The sequence below is a fragment of the Clarias gariepinus genome, chromosome 14 (genome assembly GCF_024256425.1).
Source record: "Clarias gariepinus isolate MV-2021 ecotype Netherlands chromosome 14, CGAR_prim_01v2, whole genome shotgun sequence".
NCBI classification, from domain to species: Eukaryota; Metazoa; Chordata; class Actinopteri; order Siluriformes; family Clariidae; genus Clarias; species Clarias gariepinus.
The window spans coordinates 26,161,130-26,182,413 of NC_071113.1; the positions used below are offsets into that span (position 1 = coordinate 26,161,130).

The following is a 21,284-nucleotide window of genomic DNA, read 5'->3' on the forward strand; positions in this document are numbered from 1 at the left end:
TGTGTTTTTATCTGCTTTACATTGAGTGCATTACGAGACTATTTGTCTTCTGTACTTTCCTGGTGCAGTTAATGCAGTCATGCTCATACAGTATGCACTTTGTGGGCTGTGAAACTAGAAGTTATTCTAAATTTAATAGGTAGTTATGGAAGGGTGTTGCAGGAGATATTGCTTTAGCACTGTACAACTGCTTCGTCTGACCTTTGAATGTTGTATAGTTATTTCAAGGGTCACTTAAGTGCACTTTGTGTGTGAAGATGTTGTATGGTGTGAGTGTTTATCCCAACTTATCCTAACTCATCATACGTCAGCTGAGAAGATCTCCACCTCCTAATAAAGTAGCAAAAAGTAGATCAAAAGACATGTATAGAATCAAAAGACATAAACGAGTATGCACACATTCACAGTTCAAAGAAGACATTTACCTTTTTTTGATTAGGGTGTGTTCTTTAATTCTACATACAGTAGATCCATTAAACCTTTCCTCAGAGACACAAGCTGAAAAATTGTTTAGCAAGGTTGGACAAATACCGTACAAATACAGAGACCTGGGTGCCTGGGACAAGCAGATTTCAGGTCTGGACATGGTGGACTACTGTAGAAGCTTAAACTACCAGAAGAATTAAAAAATAAACAAACCTGTCATCCATAGAATAGTTCTAGCATTTGCTTACCGTCAAAAATATGATTACTGCCAAAAGAGAAAAAAGGGAAAAGACTAAACTGCCTGGCCAAAAAAAAATAGTTACCATTTCAGAAGGGTCAAATTATTGGGCTGCGTCAAGTAAAGAAAACAACTAAGGAGGTTTAAAATTACTGGAACGAGGTTAAGAACCTTTTAACACATTTTGAAAAAATGGAAAAGATAAAGTGCAGAACTGTCAAGTTGGTGGAAGAAATGTGTTAAGAAAAAAAACGGATGGAGGTTGCATGGAAAAAAACAACAAAAAAAAAAACAACAAAACAAAACTGTAATAACCTTCCAAATATGTAATCAATAAAACCACCTAAAGTGAGACTAAAAAGCAAAGAAAAAGGGTGTGAATTTGTTAAGGAGCATTAAGATTGGACTTTGGAGTGATGGAGCCGATAAGGCCTGTTCCAGGGTGATGGGCGTGTCAGAGGAAGAAGGGAAGCTCATGAAGTGATAAAAACATCTGGAGGCAGGATTATGATCTGGGGTTGCATCAGTTGGCCAGTTATACTGTAGGCCCAGCAACGTTATGTGGCAATAAAATAAAGTCAGCTGATGACCTGAATGTACTGAATGATCAGACTGTCATCCATTGTTTTTTTTTGTTTTTTTTCTGATGGCACAGCCATATTCCAGCACTCAGATTGTGAAAGAGTGGTTTTGGGAGCAGGATGAATCATTTTCACGCATAAACTTGACACTACATTGTGCTACAATCAAGGCTAAATATGATTAAATGAAATCTTAGATTGTGTGACTTTTTTTGGCCAGACAGTAAACTGTACGTTAAAAGATTCTTTTTAATTATGGAACAGAAGCATTTCAGACATTTTTATAGCTGGTATCTGATTAGAAATTAAACTAATAAGTCTTATGTCCATTGGCTCATACACAGAAGACAACACTGTTTCACTGTGTTAGGAAATCACAGCTAGCAGGACTATAGACAGCTTAAGCAGGGTAACATTACAAATACAGACAGTCATATTATTTTGGTGAGATATATTTATGATATCATAAAATTGAGGTGTCAATAAATTAGTATCAAAGAAAAAAGGAAAGGGCCAAAGCCAAATTTTTTGGCTGTTCATCTATTGCTGTAGTTGATAACTTTTTTACCGCACCACAAAAACTGGACAGTGTAGGGATTAGTAATGAGAAGGAAGAATAAAACTTTACATTAACGAACAATATTATGGCATGAGGCTTATGTGGACTTATTTTCATAATAGACAAATTTAAATAGACAAATTTATTCAAATAGATATTTAGTACTTGTGTATGCACTAATGCGGACATTCATAGTTAATGTTAACTAATACTATAAATAAAGGTAATTATGAAATCCTTAAAGTTAATTCAAAAGAAATGTCTTTGCTTGTGGATGTAGAATTTTAAACTCTGTCATACCTGTAATGCAAAAACATAAGGAAACCCCCCCAACAAAGAGGCCATGTTTAATACTGTGAAACACGTGTGTTCTGTCAGACTGTGTGTATACTGTATATACCCTCAAATTTTCCTTGTCATTTTAGTATCTTCTAAGGTATACAAAATTAAGGAATAAAAAAGGAAAAACAAGCATCCTAAACTCGATACTTGTCATATACCTGTACATGAACACACTATAGATATTTGGTAATATATTGTTGTATAATATAGAATAGTCACTGTGAGTACACCAAAGCATTGTCACGTATTTGACGTGGTTGTTTTGCCATTAATGTGGTGAAAGTGTCACTGAGTGTAAGTGCTATATAAATATAATAATTTTGTAACTATTACAGTATTTGTATGAAGCCATAATATTGTATTTTTTCATGCTGTATATTTCTGACTGTTTTTAATAAAAAAAATATATCTGGTAAATAAACAATGCATTCTGGAGTCATTTCACTCCGTCATTTCATTTTACTTATTTTCTTTCAGGTTTCAAGCGAAAAAGAAAAATGGTACTGTACAATCATCATTTATACGTCATTAAACTAGTCTTTATTTTGTGTATTGTTCTCCTGTTACACAAAATTGTAACACATTAACATTGATTATAATCAATCAAAATACTTTACTCAGTTGCACAGGATCAAGATCTCAAGTCTAACAGCATCCATGGAATGCGCCAGACAAACAAGTCAGATCACACTAAGATCCCCCAGGGGTTTTGTGAAGTCATAACCTGAGAGGCCAGAGCTGTCCTGATGGCACAAGGAAACCCGGCAATCACAATACCAGGCTTAATTTTATGGTTAGTCTTCGTCAATACTGCCTGGCCAAAAAAAAACAACAACAACAAAAAAAAAAGAGGTGTGTGCTCTAAGATTTTGTTAGGCCACCTGTTATCTTTGATTAGCTAAGGCTCTTGCATTGTTTCAAAAACCTTATACAGTGTCAACACCAACATTTATTTTGCGTCTAAAGTTGCATAATTTTTTAGCCACTATCTTGGCTATAAATTTAATTCAATTAAATTTAATTCTATTTTATTTATATAGCACATTTATCAATGGTCACTGTGACAATTGGCTTTACAGAAAAAGCTTGAAAAAATATGCATAAATTATAATGTCTTAAAAATAGTAATAAAGTAAAGCCTACAGAAAAAGCCTTCCCAAGCAAAAGCAAATTCCAAGCAAGTCCCAAAAGCCTGTTTCAAATACATTATTAAAAAATATATAATATTCAACATAAATTATAATAGTTTTTTGCCTGTCCTTACCGCTGCAATGCATTTATTGGTAAATTTATGTAATATTTCATGTTTTCATAAATCATTCTTTGTGCAGGAAAAAGTTTTCTTTTATGTTTTGCAGCATTCACACTTCCCTGTCATATTTGTGGATATGTCTCCATCATGTGGAGATTCCGTATAGGAACTACAGGTGCAAGCGTTAGTAAAACAATCCCAAAAACAACATAAATAATTTTAAAACAAGCGCTGAAGTTTTAGAACACTTCAAAATTTATTTGTTTAGTTAGAGAAACACAAAAAGGACAATATTTGTGTTGTATTGGTACTAGTCAAGTTCTAGATAATAAATTTCCATTTACAATAATATAATAAAAGTATATATATGATGATTGTTATTTCTATTAATTTCCTATTATTATTATTATTATTATTATTATTATTATTTTACTAATAAAATATTTAAAAATATTCCTACAAAAAAGTTTAGAACCGAATAATGCTTTGGGAGGAATAAATTCTGAAAATTAATTAATTAATAAACATCACAATGTTAAAAAGAGTTAAACAGTACAATACCATTACTCTGTTAAATATATAGTTTAGTACCCAAAAGTATCATGACATTTCTTATTTCTTTATAAATATAAAAATTCACTACCTTATTTATAGTTAATACACAACTGAGAAATAAACATTGTTAGCTGTGAATTGAACAATGTTAAGGCAAAAAAACAAACAAAAATTCTTCATAAATAATATGTTAGAAAGTCACAAAATATAGACAAACATTGTATCTGTATGTTCAAAATTGTTTTTTTTTTTTTTACTTTGACACCCATTTATGTATAAACAGTATAACTGTTGATTGTATAATATTAAGGTTCATTGGATTATCATTCTAAACATAAAGTTATATATAGGCAAAGGAAAAAAATGTTTTTGTTAAAAAAAAATAATCTTTTTTTGTTACAGCCAGAACTACCGTCTAAGCCATTTGATTATTTGGGGGCACAGTTATAATTTTAGGGCGGCACGGCTTAGTGGTTTCCTCTGGATACTCTGGTTTCCTCTTGCAGCCTGAAGACATGCAGATTAGTCTAATTGGCGTTCCCATAGTGTGTAAATGAGCGTGTGAGAGAGTGTATGTGTTACGTCTCTTACTGAGCCCTAAGGCTACTTTATATTCTTGTAGGATTGGACTTTGTAGACCTGACTGAAGCTTTTCAAGCGTGGGTATAGTGTTGGAGACTCAACCTTATTCATTTACTTTGTGACAATACATGTATTTATTAAATATATTGCATTAAGGAAAGAGTCTCCAGTGTCAATGATTTGTAACATTCAAGGGCATAGGTGTATTATTCATTCTTTATCTCAGTGCCATTTCTGTTGTGTTTCCTAGGGGCTGTAACTCCAGCACAACATACAATTATATAAAAGTTGGGAATACTATACTGTATAAGAAGAACCGAGAACAAAATTCCTTTAGAACATGAAGTTTTAGTGTATGTGCATGTACTGTAAAGGTATGTATGCAAGATGATCATTGTTTTCATCTTTATTTTTAGGGAAACTAGGGCATTTTTAAAAGTCTCTAAATTAAATATTCACGGTTATGACTTTCATAGTGCATGCCACATCCTTGGTGTCATATTTTACTGTACGTCATATTTTGTTCCATTTGTTGCCACTTTCCCTACTGTACATGGTTGGTGTTGACTTGCCTCATTTTCCTCCTGGAGTTAATTGTTTGCACCTGCTGCTGGTTCCACCTTTATTTGTTTTGTCTTTAAGTTTCACTTTAACATTTTCTGCAATACTGAACCTTAACTTATTTCAGGATTTACACTTATATATATATATATATATATATATATATATATATATATATTGCTTTTGTCAAATATTGAAGGTATAAAATGTGATAGTGACATACAAGTATATAAAGAAATAAGGTTATATATGTAATTCTCACGAACCTCATAGAATGCCCTGTTACCTTAAACAAATCTTTTTTTACACAAAAAATGTTTAAAATTATTTTTTATTATATAAGTTTTCTTGCAGGGTTTTTTTTTTAACATCACAATTGAGTTTTAAATATAATGAACTTTAATGTAGTTTCAGGGCATAGGATTTTAATGATTTAAAATTCAACTACGAAGACCACAAGAATCCATAATTATAAGATATGTGACAATCATGCAAAGTGTTTATGCATGCAAGTGCTAACTGTCAGGTTTGTAACTATGTTTCAACCAACCACTGGTGCATTTAACAAATAAATTCTAATATGTTCACATGTGATCATAGTTTTTGAATGCTTTTTATGTGAGTTGGATTTGAATGAGATGATGTGCTAATTGTATGAGTGATGAGCTGCTGTATGGAGCCACTTGTAAGGAGCAGATATTCAGTCAATATAGGAGTGACTCTGAGCTTTTCGGGAACATTGTGTGTGTGATGGTGCTGAAAAATAAACAGAACAAGGGTTTTATTGCAAAACGCGATAAATTGAATTTTTGAACATTCTGACAAATTATTTACCTCAGGTACAAGAATTGTCTTAAACTTTTTCCCCCCAAATTGCATATTTGCTGTCTAATTTATCAGTTTTTTTAAATAAAACTTTGGAAGGTGCATTTATATATTTTTTTGAAACCATTACAACATTCAAATTGATGTGATTAAAACAATTTTGCCATACACTTTTTTTTTATTTGTGCCTTTAAACAAATTATTTTTAACAAAAAACTATGCACTAAATATATCCTCAATACAATTTTGCACCTTTTGCAAAAACTGAAACCCATCATATAATGAGTATATGGTTTATATATGGGCATGTTTTAAAATTCACCAATCTTCATGTCTTTAGCTTAGTAAGGCAGTAAAAAAAAAAAAAAAAGGAAACCCTGAACAGAATCAAACTTAACTTTCACCATTTTATTATAACAATTGAAGGGTTTTCTATAATAATTAGTTTCCCCACAACTATACTAAACAAAAATTTAAACGCAACACTTTTGTTTTTGCTCCCATTTTTTATGAGATGAACTTAAAGATCTGAAACATTTTCTACATACACAAAATAACCATATTTTTCGAAAAATGTTCACAAATCTGTCAAAATCTGTGATAGTGAGCACTTCTCCTTTGCCGAGATGATCCATCCCTCCTCACAGGTGTGCCATATCAAGATGCTGATTAGACAGCATGATTATTGCACAGGTGTGCCTTAGACTGGCCACCTGTAAAAGGCCACTTTGAAAGGTTCAGTTGAATCACACAGCACAATGCCACAGATGTTGCAAGTTTTGAGGGAGCGTGCAATTGGCATGCTGACAGCAGGAATGTCCACCAGAGCTGTTGCTCATGAATTGAATGTTCATTTCTCTACCATAAGCCGTCTCCAAAGGTGTTTCAGAGGATTTGGCAGTACATCCAACCAGCCTCACAACCGCAAACCACGTGTAACCACACCAGCCTAGGACCTCCACATTCAGCAGGTTCACCTCCATGATCGTCTGAGACCAGCCACTCGGACAGCTGGTGAAACAATCGGATTGCATAACCAAAGAATTTCTGCACAAACTGTCAGAAACAGTCTCAGGGAAGCAAGACAGATTTGTGAACAATATTTGAGAGATATGGTTATTTTGTTTATGTAGAAAATGTTTCAGATCTTTGAGTTCATCTCATTAAAAATGGGAGCAAAAACAAAAATGTTGCATTTACATTTTTGTTCAGTATATTTTTAATGTTTAACCTACAGTAAATTATGTTGTGACTTTAACCCTGTTAAATGCTTGGTCCTATGGTGTAGGATATAAAATAGCCATGTTCCCACATATGGGCATCAAAATGAAAACGCTATTGTGTTAGTAATATTAGGTGTTTTCTTTTCATATAGAAAGTCAATGTTTTTATATAAAACTTTGCTATGTAATGTTTGATATTCTGTTGCATTATTAATCAACAGAATATTGCTTAATAATGTCTGGAACTAGATGTAAGCAAGCACATATACTGTAGGTTTGATGGTCAGCACTGTGGATATTTTAATTTGTGTGACAAGACATGTTTTAGTGTTTTAACAAAACAACTAAAAATATCACTTTAAAGTATGTTAAAAGAAAGATTATTGCAGTATGAAAAATATATAATATAGTAATATATACAGTAACATTTATCTCTTAACACAATCTTTTCTTTTCAGTCAAATATTAGAAGTCAGAAGATAAAATAAAAAGCATTTCTTTTTTGTCATAGTCTTTACCTCTAAATATGTACATTAGGTCCATGAATTCCAATATTCTTCCCATGCTTATGTGGATTTTTTCTGGATCCGTTTTGTAGTCCTAAATGGCTGGTAGGCGGTTCGGTGACTCCAAGTTGCCTAAGTTGTAGGTGTTTCCATCCAACTGACTTGGTGTCCCAATCAAGAGTTTATTTCTTGTCTAGCTAAGTGCTTTGTGAGTGATTTCATCACGCAGTGAATGATAAGATGTGATTGTGTTGTTGGAAACCTACTGTACATGCCATGTTAAATTTGAAACAAGCCTAATTAATACAGCTTGTTTAGATTCCTGGATGTCAAAAATGTCTACAATGCTCCTACACGGTCACATCACAACACTATGTAGTTTTATTAATTTAGTATTAATAACAAAAGACAATCAACAACACAAGACTTAGTGAACAAATGAAATACTATTTTTCCACTGATGTTCCAAAAAAAACATATTAATCGAGTGAAGAGGCAAAAACGCAGGCCATGAATAAAGTTTAGATTTTTAGAATTGTAGATAGTCGGACAGGTTTTTCCCACCACCACAATTCAAATGTTTTGGTAATTGGCATTCAGAAACAGCATCATGTTCATATCTTCAAGCTCTAAGCATTTCCTCCTGTTAAAAATGATCCGTGAGTTGTTCTCATGCATCATCTGCTCTATTGGAATAGCAGTAGAGATCACACTGAGATATTTGTGTGCAACCTTGGCCAGGTCCTTTGAATTGTTTTGAGCTGCCCAGTACTGCAGCAGATTCTGAGTTGCTGGGACATCTTTTTCTACAATGTATCGCAGAAGTAAAGCTTCACAATCCCGGTTGCCCAGTTCCTCTTTGATCTTTGCTTTGACTTTTTCCCCTTTATCAGTCTTCAGTACACTATTTTTGTATCTTGGGTCCAGTGCTGTGCTGACAGTGAACAACATATTTTCATTGATGTTTCCAAAATGATATTTACATCTCTCACTGAGCTTCGAGGCAACGTTGTTTTCTGGTGTTAGACTTTGTAGACTCGACTGAAGCTTGTCAATCAGAGGTATGATGTTGGAGACAGGAACGTATCTGCATGTCCCAATCTCCTGCATGACATTTTTGACAACCGTGAGCACCTTGTTCATATTTTGCAGCAAACCCCTTTCATTTTCGTTTAGCCAAAGATCATTACGTTTGTAATCGGCATCCTGGGAAAACTTTGGCCACTGTTGGCAGATCTTGCTCACCATATTAAGTGTTGAAAGCCAGTCCCCATTAGATGATTGTGTCAAATGGGGACACCATAAAGCTTCATTTTCCTGGTGGAAAAATTGAACAATACGACGGCATTTATTTATCAAATATCTCCAATCAGGGCTTTCCACAACTTCTTGGATGACTTTGTTGAGGGTGTGGCTGAAGCAAGGTATGTACGTCCAGTCTGATGCTAGCTTGCCCCTTTTCATTTTATCCACATTGACAACCACCACCTGTATTTTGCCCACAATGTCCCATTCTCTTGAAATTCTCCAAAGATGTTCATTAACCTTTTCTGGTGTATCTTCACCAAGAAGATGAGCTGTTTCTAGAGTGTATGATTTCAGATCCCACTTCCTATCAATAAAGTGACATGTTACTGTTAGATACGACTCTTTTTTGCTTGAGAGCCACAGTTCAGCAGAGAGCACTAGATCGCTGGCATCTATCACAGCTTTTTTGACATTTCTCTTTGTAGCCTCATACACGCTCGACAGTTCTTTTCGAACTGCAGAGGCACTTAGTGCATAATCAATATTGGGATTTAGGGCTTTCAAGAAATTTTGGAATCCATCTTCTTCAACAAGCAGTGGTGTCTGTAAATCTGTAACAATAAACTTCAGAATGTGTCTTTTCCAATCAAAATTGTCTCCTAAAACAAACAAACAAACAAACAAACAAACAAACAAACAAACAAACAAACCTTAACACTTGTACCAAAATATTTCAGCAATATCCCCATCATACACTATTTGGGAAAAGAGAAGTAACTGTTTTCTATCATCTTAACAAACAACAATAAACCAGGTTATAAGTATAATAAATCAGGTAATTTACTGAGCTTCATGCACAGTCTGTAAATCTTGCATAATTTATACCCTTCTATTTAAATTATATTTTATTTTGGTAGCTTTTGTAAATATTGTCATTTTTCAGCCTAAATGTTCATAATAAAAAAATCTTATTTTTATATTACTTTTATTAATAAATTATATTTTTGATTTTACTGCACTCTTTGGGACATTTTAACTCTGTATGTGACAAATAAAATTTGACTTTGAAATGTGTAGTCCTATAATCTGACAACCTCTGACACATGACATAACATACAGATAAGTACTCACCTTGGCAAGTGGATGGCTCCTGTGTAATAACTGGCTTGTGTCGCGGGAAGTCATGACCTCTACTTCTTGAACCAGGATAATGTTCTCTGTTTGATCTCCAACTTTCTGCACAAAGAACATTCCACAAAACTTTTTTTTTTCCTTTTATACCATTTCCACATGCATTTTTATGTAAATATATCAGATGATTCATACTATGCATTTAGCAAATACTAACCTAAGCACGCATATGGTTGTTGTTTAATATCTGGTTTGTGTTGCGGGACATCATGTTCACTTCTTCTCCCGGAACAACGGAAAAATGGTCCAGTACGGCTCCCACTTTCTGTTCAAAACAATTTTAACATACTTTCCAAAACTGTTGATTAAATGCAAAAAGATCACTTTATATGATCACTTGACCTATGACATTATCTGTTATTTATGTTATTGAGTAAACAACTTTTTTTTAACACATACAGTATTTGCATTGATGTCACACATTCTTATGAAAAAAATAAAAAATTCCCTGAACATCAGAACTTCATATCTTATTATTAATCAATATTGCTTAATGTGTCATTTTAAACCATAGCATTGTTCAATCCTAAATTCTGATTGATCAGAAGGAGTTTGTTTAATATGATGTAATTTCTGCACATGTATAGTGAATGTGTCACATATTGTAGGTAAAGTTAATATTAAACAGATTAAACAGGTAGTGACTTTTAAGAAGGTTTTTATTTACAATTTATGCACGGTATCTCCAATGTCAGCACTTTATGAAAGATGAATTCATAAATGTGATTTATTGAATGCCAAGTGGAAGTTTGGGGGGAATATTATGACAGGACTTTAAGTAGGGTTAGTATTTAGTGAACCCCAAAATAAGTAAGCTTTGAGGATCGTGACTAGGTCATGTGATGTTCTAACCTATTCAAAACATCACATGTCAGCAGAGATGTTTGTGTCCCATTTTATACACAAACATCTCTGCTAACATAATCACCGCCCTGTACATGAAGTTCCTACATTCAAAGTCACAACCCTTTATCTGACCCAGACCAGATGTCCTCGCCTTATCATCTATTCAAAAGGAACTACAATCAGTTTGTTTCTGTCCTATTTTAGGCCTTGTCTTTCTATGTTTCATCAGACAGGTTTAAAGCTTCTATATGAGGCGCCGTATAGGGCTTAAATCAAACTTTACTCATGCACACACATATGAAACACTTGCATACACATATATGAAACACTCACACATACATATATACTACTAACTGCTCAAACAACTACATATGAAACACTTGCATACACATATATGAAACACTCACACATACATATATACTACTAACTGCTCAAACAACTACATATGAAATGCGCGCGCACATACATACATACTTTCCGCGCACACACATACATACTTTCCGCGCACATACATACATACTTTTCACGCACATACATACATACTTTCCGCGCACACACATACATACTTTCCGCGCACACACATACAAACTCTTCTCGCACATTCACCTATGAGATTCTCAGTGTAACCGGAAGGCATTTCAGTGTAACCGGAAGGCATTTCAGTGTAAAAGGAAGGCATTTCAGTGTAACCGGAAGGCATTTCAGTGTAAAAGGAAGGCATTTCAGTGTAGACGGACTTGTCGCTTCATTCTCCCTGAATGGTAGTACTGGTTTGTATCATCACTGCTCAATCACATGGCATATTCAGAACTATCCACATAATGTCTGAATATTTCAGCGGCAGAAAACGCAGGTGATGATTTGCAAAAAGAAAATTAAAGCACGGAATCTGTGGCTAATATGTCGGATCCTACAACAGAAAGAAATACTGTTTTGTGAAATGTGTTTCCTCGCCTTCGCTAATATAACCAATAACTCATCGGAATCCCACGGGACAAACATTGTTCCGACCCCCCATATCACCCACTTTTGTGGTGATAAATAAATCACTCGTTGTCTTCTAAACTGTCCATTAACGGTCTATTTAAGAAACGCTACTACTAATCAGGGAGAATGAAGTTCATATACATTGAAATGACTACACCCTACACCCTACTCCCTGCGCAGGAAATGTCTGAAAAGGGAACTTCACTCTACAAAATTCCACCATTCAGAACACCATGCAACGTCACTTCCTCCTTGCGTTACCATGGTAACACAAGCACCTCGGATACCTGCTGCTGTGGAAATTTCACGCTACGGACATTAAATATAGATTATTTATTGAAACAAAAACTGATACCATAAAAAAATATAAAACGTATTATTTATTTATTTATTTTTACAGATTACTAGCCTATATAATACGAATGGTTTCTTTATTAAATCAAAATGTAAATTATTGTGTCCTATTTATATGATGTCCTCGCCTCGATAATAATTATAATAAAAATATAAATTCTTTTTCGAGTAAAATTTTTTCACACTCCAGCGATATGTAATGACTTATAGGAAATTATCCATTCCCTTTTCCGCTAAACTAAAGATCCGTTGTTCACTCGTTCCCTACACCGCTACAGTTGGCTTTGTGCGCGTGCACAGAAAGTATGTATGTGTGTGTGTGCGTGCGTGTGCGCGGAAAGTGTGTATGTATATGCGCGGAAAGTATGTATGTATGTATGTGCGCGGAAAGTATGTATGTATGTGCGTGAAAAGTATGTATGTATGTGCGCGGAAAGTATGTATGTATATGCGCAGAAAGTATGTATGTATGTGCGCGGAAAGTATGTATGTATGTATGTGCGCGGAAAGTATGTATGTATGTGCGTGAAAAGTATGTATGTATGTGCGCGGAAAGTATGTATGTATATGCGCGGAAAGTATGTATGTATGTGCGCGGAAAGTATGTATGTATGTGCGCGGAAAGTATGTATGTATGTATGTGCGCGCGCATTTCATATGTAGTTGTTTGAGCAGTTAGTAGTATATATGTATGTGTGAGTGTTTCATATATGTGTATGCAAGTGTTTCATATGTAGTTGTTTGAGCAGTTAGTAGTATATATGTATGTGTGAGTGTTTCATATATGTGTATGCAAGTGTTTCATATGTGTGTGCGTGAGTAAAGTTTGATTTAAGCCCTATACGGCGCCTCATACTTCTATAGTCTATGTGGCACACTTACTACAAAGATCAGAATTAATACAGTAATTAATTACATCTTAAAAGCAAAATGTTATTTTCCCCTTACAGTATTTAACTGTGTTCGTCATTTGTAATCATGATGCATGGTTCAACTACATCATCAAAAATCGCTTGCATTTTATTTGTTTAGAATCTCGAAACAAATGAGCGGAAGAGAGAGAGAAAAATAATGAGTCAGAGAAAGAGAAGTTTTGCATATCATAGTTATCTCCCAGAGATGTGTTACCTGCTTTAATGAAGGTCTGGGTTTTGTACACATTTTTATAAGGCAGAGTTTGGTTCACATAAGGATGATCCCTCCTCCCTTTCTGGAAACGACTTGGCTTTTTTGGTCCTGGAACTAAAATAATAAAATTAAAAAAATCCATCTGTTATGGTCTCTGATTACAAATTAAAAAATGAAAGGTAACATGAATGCATTTTCTGGTTATGGAGGATTATTATTATTATTATTTTTTTTAATCAAATCCTATATTCCAGCAATTTATTTAATTTATTTTAACTAACATAACATTTGTTGATTCATGATTTATAAATCATGCATAAAAATCACTGAGTAAAAGCCAATCATGTTCATGTTAGTTACGCTACTTTGCAGTTCTAATCTGATAGAACACCGTTGTACTTATTGAACGTGAATTTGGCTCTCACAGAAGAGTGTTAACCAAAAGAATAAATACTCACCAGAACGATCTCTCCACTTATCCATGATCCACAAAACGTTATGTGCCTTTTTGCTATTGTCAGGATTTGTTGTGCCACCTCTGTGTATTTTCCTTTGAGTGGTTTTGCAGATAAAGTTTCAGTTTCTTTTTAGATGAAACTAAAGTACAACCTATTCACTGGGCGTGTACTTTCCTGTTTCCTTTTTACCAACCAAAAAAGAGCATGTGCTATGCTGTATACTATACTATATAATTGTATCAATATGTTTTTAAAGCACATTTAAAATACTAATAAAAGTAAAGAATACAAAATTATTTAACTTGCCAAAAAAAAAAAAATGGCTTTCTTGTTGGAACAACTCCAGAGGTGAACTCATCCTGTAATGAATCATAGTCAAATTATATTTAAGGCACAAGTTCTAAAATGACTTACTGATCATGTAGATGCTTGTTTGTGACTGACTTGCAAAAACCCTGTTGGTTTCTGTTATTTTTCCCCACTTTGATTAACTTGCCCATTTGACTTGCACAACTGAAGGTGACTTAAAAACAAAACAAAAAAACAACAACAAAAAAAACAACAACCAGGTGCACTGGTATGCAGTGTTGGGGGACGTACTTTTTAAAGTAACTAATTGCATTACAAAATTGCCATCATCAAAAATTAATCAGTTACATTACAGTTTTACTTTCTGATAAAAGTAACTAGTTAGAGTACTTTTCCATTGCAGAAAATGAAAACTCCTTTGTGATTCCTCACGCATGTTGTTTTAGTTAAGACCTTTATAATTATTAATTATTCTACCATCATCACTTAGCGAAGTTCGGCTCATAATCTGTTAACTACTAATACCCCTATCTTACCTATGCGGTTTTGGGATGTGGCCGTAAGTACGGTTCCCTTTCAAAAGCTACACTTGATGCTGCGTGAAAAAGCTATGGGAAAAAAATTTAATACAAAATAAAATACAAACTTGTCTAACCTAACTACCTAGATAAGAAACAAGAAAAAAAAAACAAAGGTAAAAATAAAAGGGGCTTCTCACTCCTACAGAGGCTACAAGGTGCTCAAAATATACAGTGATTTATCTTTCATTAGTTTACAACACAACCACAGCTTCCAAAATTGTTACTTAATTCTGGTCACAGCTCAGACTGCATTTTTTTTTTTTTTTTACTTCACATCACACTAATCAAAGTTTACACGCAAACGGTTTGGTTAGGAGTGGCATGGTAGAGAGAGAGAGAGAGAGAGAGAGAGCACTATCAAGTGCTCAGCTTGTCCAATCAGCTTGCTTTAATCTGTTTGAATGGGCCAGTAACAGGAGGTCTCCTATAACTCCACCCACACACGCACACAACACTCTCAAAGCATAAAACAAATCCAAAGTAGCAAAGAAAACAAGTTATGCAATACAATACCTATATGACTCTGGGTCATAACAATATATACAGTACATCATGCCAACAGTACATCGTGCCATTGGCATGTTTATTATATATATATATATATATATATATATATATATATATATATATATATATTGTGGCGTGAGCAGGGTTTTGATTGGTAACCATCATGCTTTGCGGGAGGGGATGTTAGGTGTTCACCCTGTTGGGGAAAGGTGTTTGGGTTAGTGGTTTCGGCCAGGGTGTGTGTGTGGGTTAGATGTGTGTTTTAGGGAGGTTGGATGTGCTGTTATTATGATTTCGTGCTGTTACAAAATAAATTACTCCCAGCCATTTGCATTGGGCAGCAAAGAAGGTCACTCGTCTCTCCAAGTGCCTTCATTGCGGTGAAAAACGCTACATTTGGTGTCAGAAGTGGGATGGAGAGTTACGGGTTAGAGCGCACCCCGGAGGACATCCGGAAAATTCAAGTAGGCCGCCGAGTTGCAGAACAATTAAGGAGGAGGAAAACCCTCCCTGACAGGGCCAGCGCAAGCAAAGAGCGGCGACCGGAGCGGAGCGGAGCGTTTGAGGTTCCGGCACTGGAACTCGGGGGGAATTCTACAGCAAGGTACAAGCTACAGCTCCGTGCGCCGTCAGTCGGCGAGGCGACCTGCAGCTGCGCCTGCCTTCCTACAACGGCGCTGTTGAGCCCCACGCATTCCTCACCCAGGTGGAGCTAGCCGCCGACTTCGCTTGCTGGTCCCCGGCGGAAACAGCCATCCAGGTTGCCCTCTCGCTGGAAATCGACGCGCTCTAGGCGTTGGAAGACCTCCGGGCTGATGAGCGAAAGAACTGGGCGAAGTTGCGGGAGTCGCTCCACTTCCGGTTCGGCGCGGGTGACCATAAGGAGGCTGCCTGCGAAGAGCTAGCGACCCGCGAGCGGAGCGCCTCCAAGCCACTGGGGGCGTTCGCCATGGACCTGAGATCTCTCGCATGCTGGGGCTACCCAGAATTCGGGCCTGTCCAGCAGGAAGAGCTAGCTCGCGGTGCGTTCCTGCGGCCTGGACAACGTTTCGCTACGGGAGCTCATGGACATCGGCTCTACAGTTTTGCTGCTGCGCTGGGGAGTATTAGAACAAGGCAAGCGCGGTTGTATGCTGCCGGACCCAGCCTTGAACATTCGCACCGTGTCGGGGAGCTATTTGGAGATACTGGCCTGTCGCACAGTGCGAATACAAGTAGGTGCAATCAGTCTTTCTCATCCATTCTTTGTGGCAGACATTGAGGATGATTGTATCTTGGGGTTGGACATTTTGGAAAGGTGGGGTGCGGTACTGAATCTCGCTGACGGAACGTTGCGTGGTAACTTCGGGTTAGCCAGGTTGCTAGTTCCCAAAGCGCAGCCGGACGTGTTAGTAGCGTGCACCAGGGGGGCGGAACTTCCGGTGGACGCGCCATGTAAACATCCGGTAGCAGACCGAGCGAGAATAATGGCCGAGCTTATGCAGCGTAGCAGCGTGGGGCTAAGTCAGACACAGACTGACACTGTGAAGTCCCTTTTACACGAGTTCGCGGACATTTTCGCGGTAGATGAGCGCGAGTGCACTCATACCAATCTGGTGCAGCACACGATCGATACGGGTAACGCAGCTCCTGTTCGGTTACATCCGAGACGCCTTCCCTTAGCTAAACGAGCTATCGCCGAACAGAAGCTGCGTGAGATGGCCGACTCGGGCGTCAAAGAGCCAGCGTCCGGACCGTGGTCTTCACCGGTTGTGCTGGTGCATAAAAAGGACGAATCGTGGCGGTTTTGTGTTGATCACCGGCGCTTAAACGAGGTGACGCGCAAAGATTCTTATCCATTGCCGCGAATAGATATTGCGCTGGAACACATTGCGGGCTCGGCGTGGTTTAGCTCGTTAGATCTGCGTAGCGGGTAGAGCAAGTAGAGCTCGCCCCAGAAGCACGACCTAAAACCGCATTCTCGATCGGGCAAGGGCTATGGCAATTCCGGCGCATGCCGTTCGGCCTATGTAACTCTCCAGCTACATTTAAACAGTTGATGGAGAAAGTGTTTGCCGATATTCCTCGCAACCGTTGTGTCGTCTACCTGGTCGATTTACTGGTGCATGGCAAGGAGTTTAAGGTCGCGCTAGCTAACCTACGGGAGGTATTTTTGGCTATCCGGCGGGTGAATTTGCGGCTCAATCCTAAAAAGTGCCAGCTGTTGCGGCGAGAGACCGTTTTTCTAGGACACGTAATTAGTGCTCAAGGGATTGCCACCGATCCAGCCAAAATTGCAGCAGAATTGGCTTGAACCGCTAAATGTGTCGCAGCTACGCACCTTCCTCGGGTTAGCCTTTTACTATCGCCGGTTTGTGAAGGATTTTGCCACGATCGCCAGTCCGCTGCATGGGCTCACGAGAAAGAATCAGCCGTTTCGCTGGGACAGGGTGCACGCGCGGGCTTTCACTCGGTTACGGGAAGCTCTGGTCACGTCGCCCGTTCTCGAATATCCTGATACTTCTCGTATGTTTATCCTCGACACGGACGCAAGCGATGTAGTGTTGGGGGCCGTCCTGTCTCAGGTTTCCGAGGGCAAAAAGCGTGCTATCGCCTACTTCAGCCGCGCATTGTCTTTACCGGAGAAAAATTACTGCGTCACGTGGCGCCAGCTGCTAGCGGTCGTCGCGGCCCTTAAACATTTTAGGCCGTATTTATACGGGCAATCCTTCTTGCTGCATACCGATCACGCTTCGCTGGTGTGGCTGCTTAGTTTTAAAGAGCCCGAGGGGCAGTTAGCGCGCTGGCTCGAGCGGTTGCAGGATTATAATTTTACCGTTCAGCACCGAGCGGGAAAACTGCATGCTAACGCCGATGCTTTATCCCGCCGGCCGTGCAGCAAAGAGCGTTGTCGGTACTGCGAGCGGGTTGAAGAGCGCGTGGGTGGTTGCGACATCGAACACACTCCGACCCCTGTGAATCAGAACATTCTCCCTGCGCAGTCCTCCAGAGCCCCCATCGGTAAACAGCCGTCCGAGCCGGCGTGCAGCCAAGTTACTGCGTCGCCTAAACTATTGCCTGTAGTTGTTTCGCCTGTGCCACAGCAGGAGAAGGATCCGGCGCTGCAGCGGGTACTAGGTTGGGTTAACGCAGGCCAGAGACCGGATTATGCTGCGGTTGCTCACCTGGGACCAGAGGAAAAAGCTCTCAACTCGCAGTTTAACCGACTAGCGTTGTGGGGGGGGGGGGGTTACTCTACCGCCACTGGGAACGTCCGTGCGTCACTCTGCGGGCACTTGTGTTAGGAATGGTTCACGGGCATGCGGGTGCGGGACACTTCGGAGTAACTAAAACGCTGCGGCAGTTGCGCGCTCGCTTCTACTGGCCGGGCTGTCACACTGATAGTGAACTCTTTGTTCACAGATGCGACGTCTGCACGGCAAAGAAGGGCCCCACCCAGTGATCGCAAGCATCCTTGCAAGACTTTCGGGTGGGGGCACCTGGATGGGCGTGGACATTCTCGGGCCGTTTCCCATTTCTGATCGTGGGAACCGGTATGTGCTGGTGGCCATAGGCTATTTCACCAAGTGGCCGGAGGCTTTTGCTATTCCTGACCAGAGCGCTTCCACCACGGCTCGAGCGCTGGTGGATGAGGTGTTTAGCCGATTCGGCGCCCGGAGCAGTTGCACAGCGATCAGGGGCGTAACTTCGAGGCGGAGGTGTTTGCGGCGGTGTGCGAGCGCCCCGGGGTGAAAAAGACCCGCACCATGCCCCTTCATCCACAAAGTGACGATCTCGTAGGGCATTTCAATCGGACGCTCACCACCCAACTCGCTGTGCTGACCAGGGACCGGCAGAAGGATTGGAACGAACATTTGCCTCTCGTGCTTTGGGCATATCGCACAGCAGTGCAGGAGTCCTCACAGCTGACGCCAGCTGCGTTGATGTTCGGGTGAGTTGCGCACGTCGGTGGACCTTGTGTTCCAGGCGGATTATTTTTGTTCCCTAAAAGACAAACTGCTCCGTGTCCACGCGTTGGCGTGTAGACACTTGGCAGACGCTGGTGTTAAGCAGCGCCACCTGTATGATACTCACAGTCGAGGGCGAGACTTGCTACTGGGGAGCAGGTTTGGGTGTATTCCCCCGGAAGGAAAAGGGGGCTCTCGCCTAAGCTTATGTCTCACTGGGTGGGCCCCTGTACGGTAATTGCCCAGCTCTACCGGGTGAGGTTGACGGGGCGGTCGCGAGTGGTCGTGCTCTCAACGCCAGCGCCAACCACCGTCCCGCTTCCAGGACTGAGTCGCCATCGTGACCGGGGACGGTCACAGCTCGGGTGGGGGCAGTGTGGCGTGGGCGGGGTTTTGATTGGTAACCATCATGCTTTGCGGGAGGGGTTGTTAGGTGTTCACCCTGTTGAGGAAAGGTGTTTGGGTTAGTGGCTTCAGCCAGGGTGTGTGTGTGGGTTAGATATGTGTTTTAGGGAGGTTGGATGTGCTGTTATTGTGATTTCGTGCTGTTACAAAATAAATTACTCCCAGCCATTTGCATTGGGCAGCAAAGAAGCTCATATACATATGTTGTTTTCATTTTGTTCTTAAATAAAGAATTGGATTATGCTGCATTCATGACAACTGGGAACTCAAAGACTTCTACTTCCCCTATTAAAGTGATCATGCAAAGGCACATGTATAGCTGTTGACCATTATATGTATATAAAAAAGGGCCCATGCGATAAAAAGGAAACATGTGTCATCTAATATAGTTCATGTAGTTGCATATCTTAAACATATATCATATATTCTTTCATATATATAAAAAAGAAACAGCAGCAGTTTGCTCAAGAAGTCTTAAAGCAAATTAAAATTATATATTTTATTTTTACTTTTCTTTGCAAACGTATGCACCGAGTTCACTATTGGCTTGGGGGAAACAAGGTTTGCTGTACAGTGGTTGTTATATGATGGGTAATGGTGGAAGTGCCACCCTCACAACTTGCTTTAATTCCTGGCAACCAGGAAGTGGAGAGGTATGGACTTATCCAGACTAAGCACCACTTTAAAAAAGGGACAATATGAATTAATACAGTACAAAATATATTTATCCTCATCTGTCCTTAATAAATGTAAAAATGATTGAAAACACATTTGTTTAATATATATTTTCTGTATGCAGATGAGATAACAGATAGTGTTCCCTAAAGTTCCCATCATACTTCATTATCCTGAGTTTGTGTGTGTACATTTATGCTAAAGAAAACTAAATAATATAACCTCAAACTCACTCATTGTCAATACTCCTTAATCCTGCAGGGTCATGGGGGGCCCGGAGCCTATCCTAGGAGAATTAGGGCATAAGGCGGGGTACTCCCTGGACAGGGTGCCAATCCATCTCCGGACACACACACATACACAGTATAGGGCAATTTGGGAATGACAGTTAGCCTAATCTGCATGGCCTTGTACTGTGGAAGGAAACTGGAGCACCCGGAGAAAACCCACCAAGCACGGGGAGAACATACAAACTCCATGCACACAGACCCAAGTGCCCAGGAATTGAACCCAGAACCTGGAGGTGCAAGTCAACTGTGCTAACCACTATACCACCATGCCGCCATAACCCCAAATGAAGCATAAAATCATATAATTGTAACTCTCATTATTTAATACATCTAATACTTATTACATCTGAAATAAAATCACACACATTATTTACTGTAGGTAAGGCACTTAAAATGACATTAAGCTAGTGTATAACCCTGTATTTTAATTACACACAGATGTCAGAAAAATTTTGTGAAACCTACAGTAGTCTTCTCATTATAATGGAAATATAATGTTTAATATAATTGAATAAATAATAAAACTGAAAATGTAATTTATTTCATCCATAACAAATCTATAAAATAAAACAAATGGGAATAATCATTCAGTTGAAATGAGAACTTCTGCTATTTGAAAGGAGGATGAGTGCTTCTGTCAATTTGCAATGGATAGGTTGGAATATTATAAGAGCTTTCTATCTGGATGTTCCAGTAGGGACACAAGCT

At 38.7% G+C, this 21,284-nt stretch overlaps 1 protein-coding gene across 1 annotated transcript; it reads right to left on the reverse strand.

Moving 5' to 3' along the window:
- Positions 1 to 7,442: 7,442 nt before the first annotated feature.
- si:ch211-152f22.4 (E3 SUMO-protein ligase ZBED1) lies at positions 7,443 to 13,972 on the reverse strand. The gene is made up of 5 exons (XM_053510883.1): positions 13,863 to 13,972; positions 13,405 to 13,518; positions 10,247 to 10,354; positions 10,030 to 10,134; positions 7,443 to 9,557 (listed from the first exon to the last, which is right to left on the reverse strand). Exons 1-5 carry the CDS (start codon positions 13,885 to 13,887, stop codon positions 8,224 to 8,226), a joined length of 1,686 nt encoding a protein of 561 aa, XP_053366858.1. The 5' UTR covers positions 13,888 to 13,972; the 3' UTR covers positions 7,443 to 8,223.
- Positions 13,973 to 21,284: the final 7,312 nt, after the last annotated feature.

Excerpts from the sequence above, each read along its gene's own strand:
- si:ch211-152f22.4 (XM_053510883.1), bottom strand. The coding sequence starts at position 13,887 with ATGGATAAGTGGAGAGATCGTTCTG. Across the intron at positions 13,519-13,862 it reads TAAGTGGAGAGATCGTTCTG|TTCCAGGACCAAAAAAGCCA; the intron begins GTGAGTATTTAT and ends TTATTATTTTAG. Across the intron at positions 10,355-13,404 it reads CCAGACCTTCATTAAAGCAG|AAAGTGGGAGCCGTACTGGA; the intron begins GTAACACATCTC and ends TGTTTTGAACAG.